Below are 14,869 nucleotides of genomic sequence, written 5' to 3'. Positions count from 1 at the left end.
TTAAGTCGGGAGAGCAGAATACTGGAGCTTACATTCACCATGTAGCTGAGAGGAGATTTTTCCTCTAAGGGCTTACCTATATTCAAAAACTTGCACTTGATTTAAAATGTAGTGATACCAATGAACATCTGCAATATAAAATGCACTTAAACTAGTTGCATTTAACTAAACTAAAATGCACTTAACTGACATTTTAGTAGGAAAAATATTTTGATGTGGAGGGGTCTTTTTGCAGTGAGAATTCTGGGTCCAAGCAGTCAGTTTGTGGCACTTTACAGCGGTGTTGGTAGTTAACAGGACTTGGAAAGGGCCTTTCCAGCGTGTAGCCAAGGCAGTCTTTCGTTGATGGATTTTTATGGAGACCTAGTTTTTTCTTTCCAACGAGTGGCATGGTTGCACAGGATCCTTCGGTAGTGCTTTTTTTACCTGTGTATAAAAAGACTTAACACATTTTATTAGTGCTTGACAATACTTAAGCATTACGTCATTCATCAAATGAATGTTCATTTGAGTTTAGGTTAGTGGGGGTGCAGCTGGTAGTCGCATTGGGCGTTCTGTCAAAATTTTATGAGGGCTGAGTCCAGTCTTTCGATTGGGAATGGCTTTTATACTTATTAGTGCCAAAGGAAGGGCATTTGGCCACTTTAAGTTTGTTTTAGCACAAATTTTGGCCAGTTTATTTTTTTTTTAAATCCCGATTTGGCGTTTTACTGTCTTAGCAGACTGTGGGTGGTGAGGGCAGTGAGCTGCACATAACTCCTTTACAATCTGTCCAGTAAAATGAGTTTTACGATTACTGTTGATATTTACAGGGATGCCAAAAGATGGTACAAAATTTTTAAGCAAAATTTCACAACAGTTCTGACATCTGCTTTTTTGCAGGGAAAAGCTTCAACCCAATTGGTAAATACATTAACTAAAACTAATACATATTTATAACCACAACATTTAGACATTTAAATAAAATTAATTTGAATATTTACAAAAGGTCTTTAAGGAGGAGGGTGGGCTGCCCGCTGCACACCAATTTTGTTTAACTGCAGCAACCATCCCCCCCTTTCCTTGGTAGTCAGCCAAGTCTTAGCCGTGAGCGGTGTTCTTGACTGGGGCCAGCGCCTTATTTTTAGACTGAGCATGTTAGCTATTTTTTTTTTTATGGCTTGTTTTTTTAACTTACAAAGGAAACTTTTACTCTTTACTTATACACTTTTTTTATACTATGAACACATAAACATTACTGTTATACAGTACATTAGTTTTATTATTTAATGTATGCCACATATACCCTTTTATTAAAATAACCTTATAACAGAACTTTGGAACAACAAGCCAGGACAAGCACACCCACTTTGAGAAGTTCACTTAATATAACCTTTAGTCCAATAGCTTTTCACCATCCCCAGCCCTCTGGCTAAAAGTCTGAGGTAGCCAGAAGGATCTCTTGTACAATATGGGGAGTGGGTTAACTTTTTATGTTCTTGCTTTTAAAGACTGTCAGTATGCAAATTTTAACAACAATTTTTAATTAAAAGATTTGGCCAATGTAGTTTTTTTTTTACTTAAGAAAATGTATTAGATTTTAGTATATTACATTTTTTTGATGTAACTAAACACTTTGTATTTTAAGTTGAACAAAACAAGTATCTGCATTTCAATCCAACACTTTCGCTTGATTTTAAATCAGACCATCTTATGAAAATATTAAACACAACAATTCTGGCCACGAGACAAACACCACAAGACAGAACATAGAACACACAACATAATTTTGACTGTGCCAGTAAATCATGGTACGTTGAATGCTGTGCAGCTGGCATTAGTTTTTTTTTTGATTATTTGAAAGACAAAAACAGAGGTCCACCCCTTTTGGGCAGTTAAATACTTAAAATATACAAATACTTTTGTTGATTTTAGGCAAAACAGAGGAATTACTCCATATTGTTTTGTATGTGTTTTATAGGCAGCCCAGGTTTTAGCGGACCCCTTTTATTTTATTAATTAGATAATGTGCATTAACACAGATGCTTTCTGGCTTGCTTTTTTTTTACTTTTAACTTTTAAACACTGAAAGAAAACACCACCACTTACAGTGCCCTTAGAGCCTAATACAATTTTTATTACATAACACTGTATATATGCTTTAACTAATTTAACAAAATTGTTTATAGCCAAAGATTGCAATCTAATAATTTTTTTGCCTGAATTTATTTACAAACATTTTAAAGACACCAAGAACTCTTCTTTTTAGCATTTTTACAAAGTTTAACTGCTGTTTTTTTTAGCAACTACAGAGTCAACTTTTTATGTTTTTTAAAAATTACTTGCTTGTTTTTAACAGTTATTGTTATTAACTTAAATTACCATACCAAATATCCTCCTGGGTATTTGAAATTTTTATGCTTATATTTACTTACTTTTTTTTTATTACACTTTTTAAAGTTTTTAACCTGTTTTTTAATCTCTCTGTCTGTTGCCTGCCCGCCTGGGCCCGATCCTGTTTTTGTCGCTGAATTGTTCTGTCCATGGACACTAGCTTGTTTTACAACCAGTTTGTTAGGAGGGTGGGCTTTTTAACTAGCCCTCACCCTTCTGGTCTTTTTTTAAAAACATTTTTACTTACAAGACTACCCGAGTCCTCCCTAGTAAGGCTTGCCAGCTGGGCAAAAATACATGGCCATTGCGTAAAGGCCATTTACTTAACACACAATCCAAACCCCTTTAGGGTGTCTACTCAGAGACCTACCCATTTGTTTGCTGACACTTAAACAGAAAAGAAAATTACACAGAAAGCAGAGAAAATTACAGTTTAAGCCAGATTTTTTTACTTTTATTACATTGTCCGTTACAGGGGGCGGGACAGAAGGATCTCAATACTACCTCAGAGCTTTATTGCACACATGGCTTCTACTCTGAGGAATTACGAACGAGAAGTTCAGTTCTGCTTACACACCCAACGCCCAAATGAACGGAGCAGAAAAACAACAGTAACCGGTTAAACAAAACAGAACAAAACCAGATAGTGTTTTTTTATTTTATTAGGGCTTACCTTTAATTATGCTATTTTTAACATATAACACCAACAGCACCAAACAAAACAAACATAAAATAACAAGGGTAAAACAGATAGATGGTGTAAATTTTGCAGGGCTCCCTCATTTATAATTGCTCACCAAACTGTGATAAATTTCTGTTATTAATTTATTCCTCATGTCAGGTGATTAGACTGACACTGCAGGACGGTGGGGGAGGAAAGAGAAAACACACCATATAACCAAATTTTAAAGCTTTATTAAAATAATAAAACAACAATGGAGAGTGTTGGGAATGCTCCCACCTCACTCAGGAAAAATATGAATGCTCCAAGCCTTAAGCCACTTTAATACTTACACATGTTTTACTGGAAAGTTAAGCTTTGCAAATGTAATTTTAATTTTGTAACTTGTATTGCCTTTGGTTTGCCTCTGTCTCTATTTTTTAAAAGCAGCTGGGGCTGAAAGCTGAATTCACCATAAGAAAAACTTATCTTTCAAACTTCTGTTTCAATGTACTTAAAATATGACCCCATCTAACAGTGAATCTTTTTGTATTACAGAATAACTGAGAAGACTACTTGTAAGGCTGAGAGATGCATGCAATGTTCTGGATCTTGATTTTATTTTACAGAAAAGAAAATCACTTGGAGGTTTACTTTTTAATTGGTCATTCTTTTGGAACAGCAAAATATCAATTATAAAAGGATAAAATGCACACCATATTTACCATAGTAGCCATGTGTTGCAGAATAGCTAGAGGAGACTTCTCACAATGTTTAACTCACTTTGTAATTGTAAGTACATAGACAAAAAAGGAAGATAAAGGAAATATTATTGATCAAAATGTTTTAAAACCATGGGTTTAGTATTAAAAATTATTATGCAACGTGAGCATGTCTTTTTAAAGTTTTTCAGTATATAACTTCTACTTTATTATTCCTTAAGTGCTCTAACAGATAGTCGATGATAACTCATTTACCCAACCCCTCACCCCCATCAGTTAACACTGTAATACTATTTACTTGGCATATCAAAGACTGAAATCCTTCCGTCATCATCCACATAATAGATCTGGGATATGGAGCAGAAATTACTGCATATTTTGATCACAATGTGTCAGGTGTGGCTTCTTCAGATGTTTGCATGTTCAAAATGGTGATTGCCAACACCCAATGACGTGCTAGAGAGGACTCTTGGAGATTCCTTGGGTCTCTGGGTTCAAATTCTGTCATTACCAAATCGAAAGGACAGTTGTGGAATGATTTATTTGCCTCTGATGGTGTTACCCTCTTTCTGGATACAGCTAAATTACTCTTGCTAGAGACTGCTTATCTATATGCTTGTAATATTATTTCAGACAGCATGTTTCTTTTCCTTTGGAATGGACCAGATTGCACCAAATAATTGGCATTTTAAAGTCTTTTCCTGGGGAAGATACCTACAGGCCCCATTACTCCTAAGAATTCTTTAATTCAACAATTACAAATTGAACCCTGTACTTTACTATCAGCTTCCACAGTATATTTTTCAGAAACACAGTATAAATATTTCAGCAAAGTGCGGTAGAGTAGGTTTGGGCCTGGGACTGTGCCTGCAAAAATGTCTGTACCTGACTTGACTCACAAGAACAGTTGCATTAACTTCAGTGGGACTTCTGATATGTTTTCATGGCTGGGCCCTTTGTTGAGATGTTGCCTTCTTCCTTAGTTTCGAGAAAGCATTTCCATTTCAATGAGAAATGAAGGAATAATTGTCAATCCATCCACCCTAATGCACCCACACACCCTAATATATACAGGAAATTCTGGGAAGCCTATTGTTAAAACACAGGAAGAACATCATAGTATGCACCAATTCCACATTGCCCCGATAGATCTCTAAAAGGGAATGAGATTTGGTCCTACTGCAGTACAAATTATACTTGCACTGTCATAACAGGAAGGCAGCATCATATAAAGAGGGTAGTATATCCTTTTGGTGGAACGTCTGTTGAGCAGCGCCCAGCTCTAACGTTGTGATACAGGGTAGGTGGCTGGGGCAAATATGCAGAGTATAATCCTACATGTAGATCAAACAGAGTAAAGGCTATAAACCAAACATCAGTTGTTCAGAACATCACATTGGTTGTGGAGGTCATGTTTTCCCAGACACAATGCAAGCAAGTTTATAATTTATGGAAGGTATTCACACATCTCATGGAAAAACTAAGCAACTCAAACCCAAAGACGTCCCTTTTAGAATGACTGGACTTCAAACCAAATGAAATTGTCTATCATTCCTAATAAATTCAGAGGTCTGATCTTCAGTTTATACAGTTGCATTGGGACTGACTTTTCATCTGTACTATTACTGAATACATTAGACCAAATTTGGCCCTGATTTATGTGCCTTGCAACCCCCAGGAAATCAGTGGAGGATTTGAGGGACGAAACCCTAATGTAGTCAGTGGGACTCTAAACAGGCAGATGCAATTGCAGGATTGGGGCAGGAATGCCCAATCCTTCGAGGTACTGAACACTTCCTAGAAGGTTCTGAGTGTGTGTATTACCTGCTGTATACAGTGGGTACACTTGAAAAGTTCATGCCTGTTCTGGAGGTATTACCAGTTTCAGATGTATTCTCCTTGTTAAGCAAAGAGAATATCACCACAATCTATAGTATTTTGAAAACTGTCAAAAAAGTGAGGCCACTGTATATATTGAATGGTGGGTACTCAGCATATCTACCAAATCTGGGTACACATACTTACTTACCCATTTTAATGTTCTCTTCATTTTAGATGTGCAGATTTGACTAATAATAATTAATACCTTTCACTTGTTTAAATCTATAAACTCAAATGAGAAAAATAAATAGACAATAGTTCATGGAACTCCAATTCCTTATAACTTGAACGTCAAAAAATGTCATGAATAGATAAGATAAGAATAATATGGTGCATTTTTAATTTTGTAAAATCAATTTTGTGGGGGGGGGGGATTGGCAGTACAATTATTTTCTATTTCCTAAAGTTAATATATTTTAATATCCATCTTCCAAAAGCTACTTCTATGGAAGATCTTACTGGAAATAAAATCACTTACAGGTTTATTTTTTAATTGATCAAACAGCCACATTTTAGGCAAGAAATTTAGCCTTTGACTGTTTTTTTTTTTAATGTAAAACCAAATTTTGCTGGGATTTTCTAAGGCACCTAATACAACTGGTTGCTCAAATCCCATTTCAGTAGGATTTGGATAACTAATTCTCTTAGGCTTCCTTGAAAATCCCAACCCATGTAAATACCATGTGCTGCTGTCACAGTGCCTACGATCTGGTGCAAATATATTTTGCTGCCAGAGGTACAACCTTGGGCTTTAAATTTTGGGAGAGATTTTTGCACTACGATGACTGTTCTTAATTCTACCAATGGAGAATTTGTATTGGGTGTCCCACCTTGGCCAAAGAATGCAAGGTACCTTTTCCCCTATACAAGTATTTAGAAAGTGCTCAAATGTCAGAGGAGCTACCCTCCCCCTCCTCTGTGAAAGCCAGTGTGAAACTGCCATTTTAATTAAGAACAGGCACAACATGCATTTCTTACGGTACATTATATACTTCGTTGATATTTTAAGTTCAGCATACATATACCCTGTATTTAAAATTGAGAATACTGCTGATACCAGGAATACCTCTAAAACTAAAGTGAACTTTCAAGTGCACCCTCTGTATATGGCAGGTACTGAGCCCCCTCAACTCAGCTGTGACATATATGGTGGTTGAGGCCACTTAACCTAATGACCAAAATCTGCCCTTTAAAACATGTGTGTTATCACTACAGAAGTTAACGAGAGTTGCTTGCACATAAACAAAGTACATATCAGAAATAATCAGAGGACGCACATCACCACAATTTCATGGCTGAACTCACTCTTGGAGGATCTGCACTTTTTTCTGACATCCTCAGAACCTCTCAAGTATGTTATAGCTTCATATTCTCTCAAGGAGTGGGAAGGGGGAGTAAGGAGCAAACTTTACAGATGGCAGTATGTCAGTTCCCGTTCTTCATTAGCGCTGGTGGTATTTCTTTATTTTTTGCCTGTAGGATCTCCTCCCCACATATTCTGCCAACTTATGGCAGGAGGCAATCAAACACTTTGGAAAGAGATTTTATTCCTCAATTTCTTTTGCCTATGCAAAGATCACCACTAGTTAGGATGGCAGCAAAAAGAAACTCAAATACAGTTTCCAACCAAGGATTGAATAATTAGCCGTTTATTTGTCTTTCAATCTCTCTGCTTCCTTTTTGAGATTTCCCTCCTCCCCTTCCTTCTAAAAGCTTCCAACTTCTGCATCCCCTATATATCCTTCATTATATATAGACATTTGTCTCTTTTCTCAACTTCCCTCTAGATAATGCCATGCTATTACTGCCTAATGACACAACCTTATAGCTCATGTAATTATTTACACCTATGCAAAGTGAATGTAAAGGGCTCCAAATAAAAAATCTCCTCAATTACATAGATTGTAGTGGTTTAAACCCACTTTGTACTCACTTTGTATAGCTGTAAATACTACACAATATGCAAGGCCAGGGAGGACCAGACCCCTTTTACTACCCCATGCCAGCAAGAGCTGAGAAGAGAACTGACTAGACTCATGCCAGTTTCACACTGTTACCGTTGCCAGAGCTGCTTTGTGGAAGAATAGTACAACTGATGCAATCAACCACTAAGAGTTTGTCTGACAGGAAAGCTTGTAATGGGGGAAGAGGGGTGTATGAGGAAATACAGGATACCTTCAACCTCAGACCAAATGTAGACTCCACACTGAAACACTTTTTAGCTAGTCAGAGCTCTACATTTTAATAAACACCTCTGTAAAACCAATGTGATATTTTCCCCTATATCTTTTTAAATTTTATAATTTAACATAGTCAGTCCTACTGAGTGCAAAAGACTAGTTCAAAGGAACACATAGGCAGTGGTTTAGTATAAAAGTCACTGAATGTCTAATAAATGAATGTCTACACTACAATACTGAAATGAAATGTGTTGCTATATGAAAACTTCATTATTTAGAAATCCAATATCTGATTTAATATATTATCATTCTTTTTTTGTTTGTTCTCCCCTATAGATGGCCAAATAAAACCAAGTTAATTACTAATACAATTTGCTTCACTAAAAAAGCTCTTGAAAACTGTATATTATTGGAGAGATCAGTATAAATGTTGGAAATTCTTAGACTACTGCATTTTTAATCTGGCTGGGGATTCAGTTGAAATCAATGCTATAATCTTTGCCAGTAATGGGCTTTTTACTATGAGGAACAGAATAATGCTCACAAAACATATTTACGTTTGGAGTTTCACATACATACCATGCCCTTAAGTGTACATAATGACCAGTGCAGTATATATGTATTTTAATATACATATACAGACAAGTTGCAACTTAGGCGCATTTAACATGCGCGAATTCAGCTTTGCACGGTTGGCAAAAACAGGGGAAAAAAAGAAAAACAACAATATAAAAACTGCATCTGTAGTGCGGGCGATTCCGCCCGCCATTCAACTCAATGAGTGTTTCACTATATGCGGGTTTTGCTTTACGCGCTAACCGCAGAACGGAACCCCCACGTAAGATGAGTCTTGCCTGTATACAGTTATACCTACACACATTGTATGAGTTAATGCATATACACAAATCCAGACAAATAAGAATCATCTGAATAAAAATGTATTTCCACAACAGTATTTCTCTATTAAATCCATGTTTATTGCATAAGTTTTATCACAGTGGAGATTAAATTATGCTTAATCATCCGGTCAATGCTTTTGTACCTTCACTATACCAAAAACAGTAAAAGCAACTCAGTCATACACTCAAAATCCTGTTACCATCCCACCACTCATCGCCTCAATGTGTTCCTTTAATTGCCATGTACTGATAAGATTGTAAAAAGATATATCTTATTGGCTTATTTATAACATCCTTTTCTTCAAGTATTCAGAAAGCAGTACAAATGTCTGTACCATATATTAGAAACATATTTTTAATGTTATTTATTGCTATAGAAGAGAGAGGCTCCTGATGGAATGATAATGAAATATAATGTCACTGTGTATGAAGATGATCTCAGCATTCTGTCATTTTCACAACTCTTCCCATGTTAGTGAACAACACAAGATAAATGTGCTTCTTTCCTTCCTCTGTCATTCGTGGGACTTCAAACTATAAATAAACAATGCATACACTCACAACGTGTGTAGTGCAAATTCCAAGTAAACAGAATGAGATGGAAATAAGACATAGTTGCCAACTTTGGTTCAGCAAGACAGCTCTGATTCATGACCAGTGCTTTGCATCCCCACTCTCCATTCAAACCCAAAAAAGTTGCATGTCAGCTACAATGATTGACAGAGATTGTTGAGGGATGGGGCCATAGTGGAGAGCAGAAGAGACAATCTCTATGAACTGTGTTTGGTTTGGGAGGTTTAATGTCACACATGACATAAAACCTCTAAACATGCATTGGTTACCAACCCAGAGAACCTCCCATGTTCAGAGACTTTAGTGCTGGCAACTATGTCAGGGACTGTGTGGTCCAGACCAACATAAGTTAATATTTTTTCCAGATAGAACTGTTGAAAGAGAACATCTACAACACTGTGATTTAGAAAAAAAACCCCTTAATATAATAATTATTATTAGGAAAGATATTCAACTTTTCTTAAACAAACCCCAAATAGTGGTATGATTCTGCACTGCTCAAGGGCCATGGCAAACCTTCTGCACTGAGCTCAGGGCCAAAAAATTTTTTTCTTAATTATGCATACTACCCACAGAGCCATTTTATTCATTTAATTAAAACTCCCCTACATTTCTTCCAGTGGAATAAATTATTTATGTAGGGAAAGGCAAATAAAGCCCCATAAAATAAAATAAAAATAAAACATACATAAATATAACATTTACAACTTATCCTAGATTAATCAAAATCCCTTTCTCTAAAGTAATTGCAAAGAACAGAAGAGTTACGTAGCCTATCGGGGGGAAAAGCAGTACATTTTTTACCATTTTTCTTCAATGTTCAGTTTTGAGAAAGTTCTTTTTTATGGCTGCATTCTCAATCTGCAACTTAATTGCTGCGTGTCAAACACTGGGAAAGATGACTTTATTTAAACATCATTCTTAGGCAACATGTCAAACCTTTAACAAATACAACACAGATCTAGCTCTAAAATTCTCTCAGCTAAAAGAGGGCTAGATATATATTTAAAATAAAAATAAGAAAATCTTTGCAAGTAAAAGGAAACCTTTCCTTATCTGGGACACACACATTCAAGTTTAAAAACTGGGAAATCATAAATATGGTCATTGAATTACTTCAGAGAATTAAGGTTTCTAAAAATTTCAGTGTCAAAATAACCTCTCTGCATCAGTATTAAGAATAAAATACATTTTGCATTTTAGGTTGTGTTTTTTGTTTTGTTTTTTAAAGATGTTTCTTAGTTCTGTAGAATCTCATCATATAAGATTACATACTGTAGGGGAGTGTTAAAACTGTTTACTGATATTTTACTTTAAGTAGTTGTTAGACTAAGTTACAGCGATAAAATTCAATTATTGATCTGATTCATTACGGTACATGGGGTAGTTGGCTCATTTCACCTTTTTTTCATGTTTAATGTGACCATTTCTTCTGTATTTGCCATTTGGTATCCCATTGTGGTAATGTCCATTAATGGTGCTATGTTCATCACTTGACCAAAGATGTTTGCTTTGTTTGTGGATAAACTTTGCTATCCTGGCCAAAATGTAGTAAAATAAGGCAGCACCAAGTAGTACAACAAAGGCAATATCCAATAAGAAATACTGATAAAAAGAGATGGTGTAAACAGCAGCACGTAGATGTTGTGCTCCATTGTGTCGGAGGATGTAATTAATCCAGTACACTGTCCGATTAACAGGATGCCCGGGTTGGTCCTTGTGAATTTCAGACAGCTTTTGGGCCCGTTGCCTGTAGCTGCGGGAAAGAAACAAACAATGTGACAAATTAAAAATATTATCTTGCTCTCAAATGACAAGTGTCCACGTGAACAGAGAGATGTACTTCAATTTCTCCATACTGAGTTGGGGTATTTTGGTAGGAAAATGACAAAGAACAGCAGTTGGCAGGTGTTCGAGATGCACTATAGGACAGGTGAGTCCTCTTCAATGCAACAGTAAAAGTATTCAGAGAAAAATAAATACTGACAATAGTATATCTGTACATATGTTAATATGGCGTAAAATTCACCCATGCAGAGAGATAGCAGAAGGGTTTAAATGGGACTTTAGTATGCATTGCCCTTCTGTTGGCCTTCTGGATGGGGTGAATTTTATTCACACTGAAAAATAAACAAAACAAATTAGAGACATTTCCCCCTCCCACTAAAATAGACACATACTCTGTCCAATATATTGTTCATTTATACTCCTGTCCAAAGAAATATGGAAAATAATGTTGCCAGTTATTAGAGAGATGCAGAATAAAGTGATATGCCCTGTCTCTAACATGGTCTGAACAGATTTTTATAGTGTTTGACACTAGATCTTTCATGTTTGGGATACATTTTTTTAATTTATTTTTTAGTATCAGAATTCCCTGATCATGGGGATTCCCTTTTCCCTTTATTTCAGGGCAAACAGATTACTAATGGGGACCTCCCCTCCTAAAATCAGATAATTGTACAGTGGAAGGCTGATGTAACTGGGATTCAGGAGATTTCCTTTGCAACTTCCTATGCAGGTATTTTTTCCTTCATTAATACCCTACTTCTACTGACTATTTTATTTACTCATAGCATTGTCCTGCCCTAAGACAACAGAAGTATCATCCACAGACACTGTCCCTATCAACCCGATAAATTGTGTCCAAAGCTCCTACAGTGTAATGCACTAGACAACTAGCTAGAACATCAACCTATTTAATTTAGGAATAGTCTATGTGCTACAAATGATAACATGCATTTGGAATAAGGATCTAACACATGAATATTCCTCCTCTTAAGTACCATGGGACAACAGGTAGCATTTAGCAGTACTCTAATCACTCGGTTTAGCAGTTGATTTTCTTACATTAGCTACAGTGTGAACACAGGCACACTGCCTGAGAATGTGAGCTGTCACCAACGGCAGTAGTCTTGATGACAGCGTGAGTTTGTCACTATAACAAGACTAAGTGAAATCTCTCACGCTATAAACCAACATGCTTTTGTTCACCACAGGTTGCTAACAGCTTATAGTAATTTATTATCTGTTAATGTGACTTCTCCAGGTTCTTTTCTGCAAGCCCAGAGTGGATGTAACTTCTTCTACCCTGCACATGGAGCAGGGCCGCCCAGAGAATTCCGGGGGCCCGGGGTCTTCGGCGGTGGGGGGCCCCCGCTCAGGGGCGGCTCTAGACCCCAGCGCGCCGAAGACCTGGGGGGCGGCATTTGGCTCCGGTTGAGCTCCCGCAGGCATGCCTGCGGCAGGTCGACCGGAGCCCGGGACGACTGACTGCGGCGGGTGCCGTGGTCCCGCGGCTCCGCTTGACCTGCCGCAGTCATGCCTGCGGGAGCTCAACCGGAACCACAGGGGCCCCAGAAAACACTCGTGGGGGCCCCTGCAGGACGCGGGGCCTGGGGCAAATTGCCCCTCTTGCCCCCCCCTCTGGGCGGCCCTGACATGGAGACAGAAGAGAAGCCATATGCTTGATGGATCCCCCAGATATAAAGGTCTCTAAAATCTGGAAAAGAATACCTCTGCCTTCCTGTTTGTTTGGGAAGCCATCAGGGCCCTTTCACAGATTCTGCATTTCTGATAAATCATCGTAGATGTGAACTGGTGATATTCCCATTCCCCTGGCTGACAGTAACTCTGAATCAGTCAGTGTTTTCTTAGAATACAAGACTCACTGAATATAAAAGGTCAATAGGAACAGTTAATGCCTTCTGTGCACAAGAGACAGAGTAGTCTTTGGCTGCCCCATCAATGTTCTTCATGCCACTCTGTTTACATGTGCCTCTGTGGTGCTATTATATCTTTGGATCCTTAATATCTTGCCCTTCATCCTGTCACTGAATAGTAATAACATGCCAGACCATCCAGTCTCCAGCCTGTCAAAAGAGAAAGCTCTCTCTGCTACAAGACAAGTGGATACTTCATCCAAAGTTTCAGAGTAGCAGCCGTGTTAGTCTGTATCCGCAAAAAGAACAGGAGTATTTGTGGCACCTTAGAGACTAACAAATTTATTTGAGCATAAACTTTTGTGGGCTACAGCCCACTTCATCGGATGCATGCAGTAGAAAATACAGTAGGAAGATATATGCACACAGAGAACATGAAACAATGGGTGTTACCATACACACACTAACGAGAGTGATCAGTTAAGGTGAGCTATTACTAGCAGGAGAGAAAAAAACTTTTTGTAGTGGTAATCAAAATGGTCCATTTGCAGCAGTTGACAAGAAGTTGTGAGGAACGGGGGGGCGGGGGGGGGAGAGAATAAACATGGGGAAATAGTTTTACTTTGTGTAATGACCCATCCACTCCCAGTCTTTATTCAAGTCTAATTTAATGGTGTCCATTTTGCAAATTAATTCCAATTCAACAGTCTCTCATTGGAGTCTGTTTTTTGAAGATTTTTTGTTGTAATATTGCAACTTTTAGGTCTGTAATCAAGTGACCAGGGAGATTTAAGTGTTCTACGACTGGTTTTTGAATGTTATAATTCTTGATGTCTGATTTGTGTCCATTTATTCTTTTACGCAGAGACTGTCCAGTTTGGTCAATGTACATAGTCTCTAAGGTGCCACAAGTACTCCTGTTCTTCGTCCAAAGTGTCTGTCATGACAACTGTGTAAATTAAGGGGACATCCAAGAGCAAATTCAGCCAGAAAGACTTGTCCTCTAGCCACTAAGTGAGAGAGAACATCAGATATAAGAGTAATGGTAAGCAAATAGAATCAGACTGAAGTGACTAATACATGTGCCAAACTGAAGTGTCTGCAGATGAAAACTTGACAATTGTAGTTCTAGACATGCCAACATAGAAGCCAGCTTATGAACCCACGCTATTATTGAGTCCAGCTGAATTATGAGAGAAACTCAAGACCTCAGATTCATAATTCTTTGTAGAGATGATAATATTTTATTGATCAGCTTGAATGACACATCTCTGCCCCAAGATAAATCTGCTTCTGGGATGAGAAAAGAGAACTTTTTATTTATTCTAAACCAAGCTGTGGGCAGACAAGACAAGGCAAGGTTACTCTTTTGTATCCCTTATACCATAGGACCCAGACAACAATTCTGGATCAGCTACAATTCAAATATTCCAGCTGATGGAGCCAAGTATATGCATAAAATATGTTTAAATCTCTCTGTCAACATAGCAAAAAATGACCATTCTACATGTTACTACTGATTCATAGTGATTCCATCAAGACAGATGCTTTGCTTTACAGAGAAGGATAAAGTGTGTGGGGAAAGGGCCGGTTGTTGTCCTTGAGAAATATAGGATTAATGGTCAGGGATCTTCATTTGGTAACTTTACGTGCTAACAAGAAAAGTAAATGAGGATAATGATTTTTAATATGGCAAATAGAGTACTAATTATGTGAAAGATTTGTCTGCATTATGTATAGGACCACATTTTAAAGGAATGACTTTTTGTGTATCCTTAATGCCTGAATTTCTTTGTGCATATTGGACAACCAGGCAGGAACACAGCTGTGTGCAGAAATCTCCATTTGCATAAATATTTGTGCATACAAATCCTTATTTGCATAAAGATTTAACCTACAATGACAATTAAAATTTTTT

The 14,869-nt window shown here is 37.4% G+C and overlaps 2 protein-coding genes across 8 annotated transcripts in view; one reads left to right on the top strand and one right to left on the bottom strand.

Annotated features, from left to right (window-relative positions):
* The window catches only part of LOC120406331, a 76,208-nt gene that overhangs the window by 55,663 nt on the left and 5,676 nt on the right, over positions 1-14,869 (top strand). For 2 of the 7 annotated variants that reach the window (XM_039541006.1, XM_039541000.1), the window contains one exon: positions 813-896. In XM_039541006.1, coding sequence (XP_039396940.1) covers positions 813-865 — 53 coding nt within the window. In that variant the 3' untranslated portion in view covers positions 866-896. Of the gene's footprint in view, positions 1-812; positions 897-3,592; positions 3,915-11,701; positions 11,811-12,338; positions 12,374-13,816; positions 14,866-14,869 lie in introns of those variants that run through there. The other 5 variants (XM_039541003.1, XM_039541001.1, XM_039541005.1 and 2 more) reach the window with 5 other exon arrangements.
* Positions 8,792-14,869, bottom strand: part of UGT8 (UDP glycosyltransferase 8) — a 59,749-nt gene continuing 53,671 nt past the window's right edge. Inside the window, exon 6 of the mRNA XM_039540998.1 lies at positions 8,792-11,045. Within this exon, the coding sequence (XP_039396932.1) occupies positions 10,682-11,045 (364 nt within the window). The 3' untranslated portion in view covers positions 8,792-10,681. The remainder of the gene's footprint in view (positions 11,046-14,869) is intronic.

Source organism: Mauremys reevesii, linkage group 5 (assembly GCF_016161935.1).
Source record: "Mauremys reevesii isolate NIE-2019 linkage group 5, ASM1616193v1, whole genome shotgun sequence".
NCBI classification, from domain to species: Eukaryota; Metazoa; Chordata; order Testudines; family Geoemydidae; genus Mauremys; species Mauremys reevesii.
This window is presented reverse-complemented; position numbering and strand designations above follow the sequence as displayed.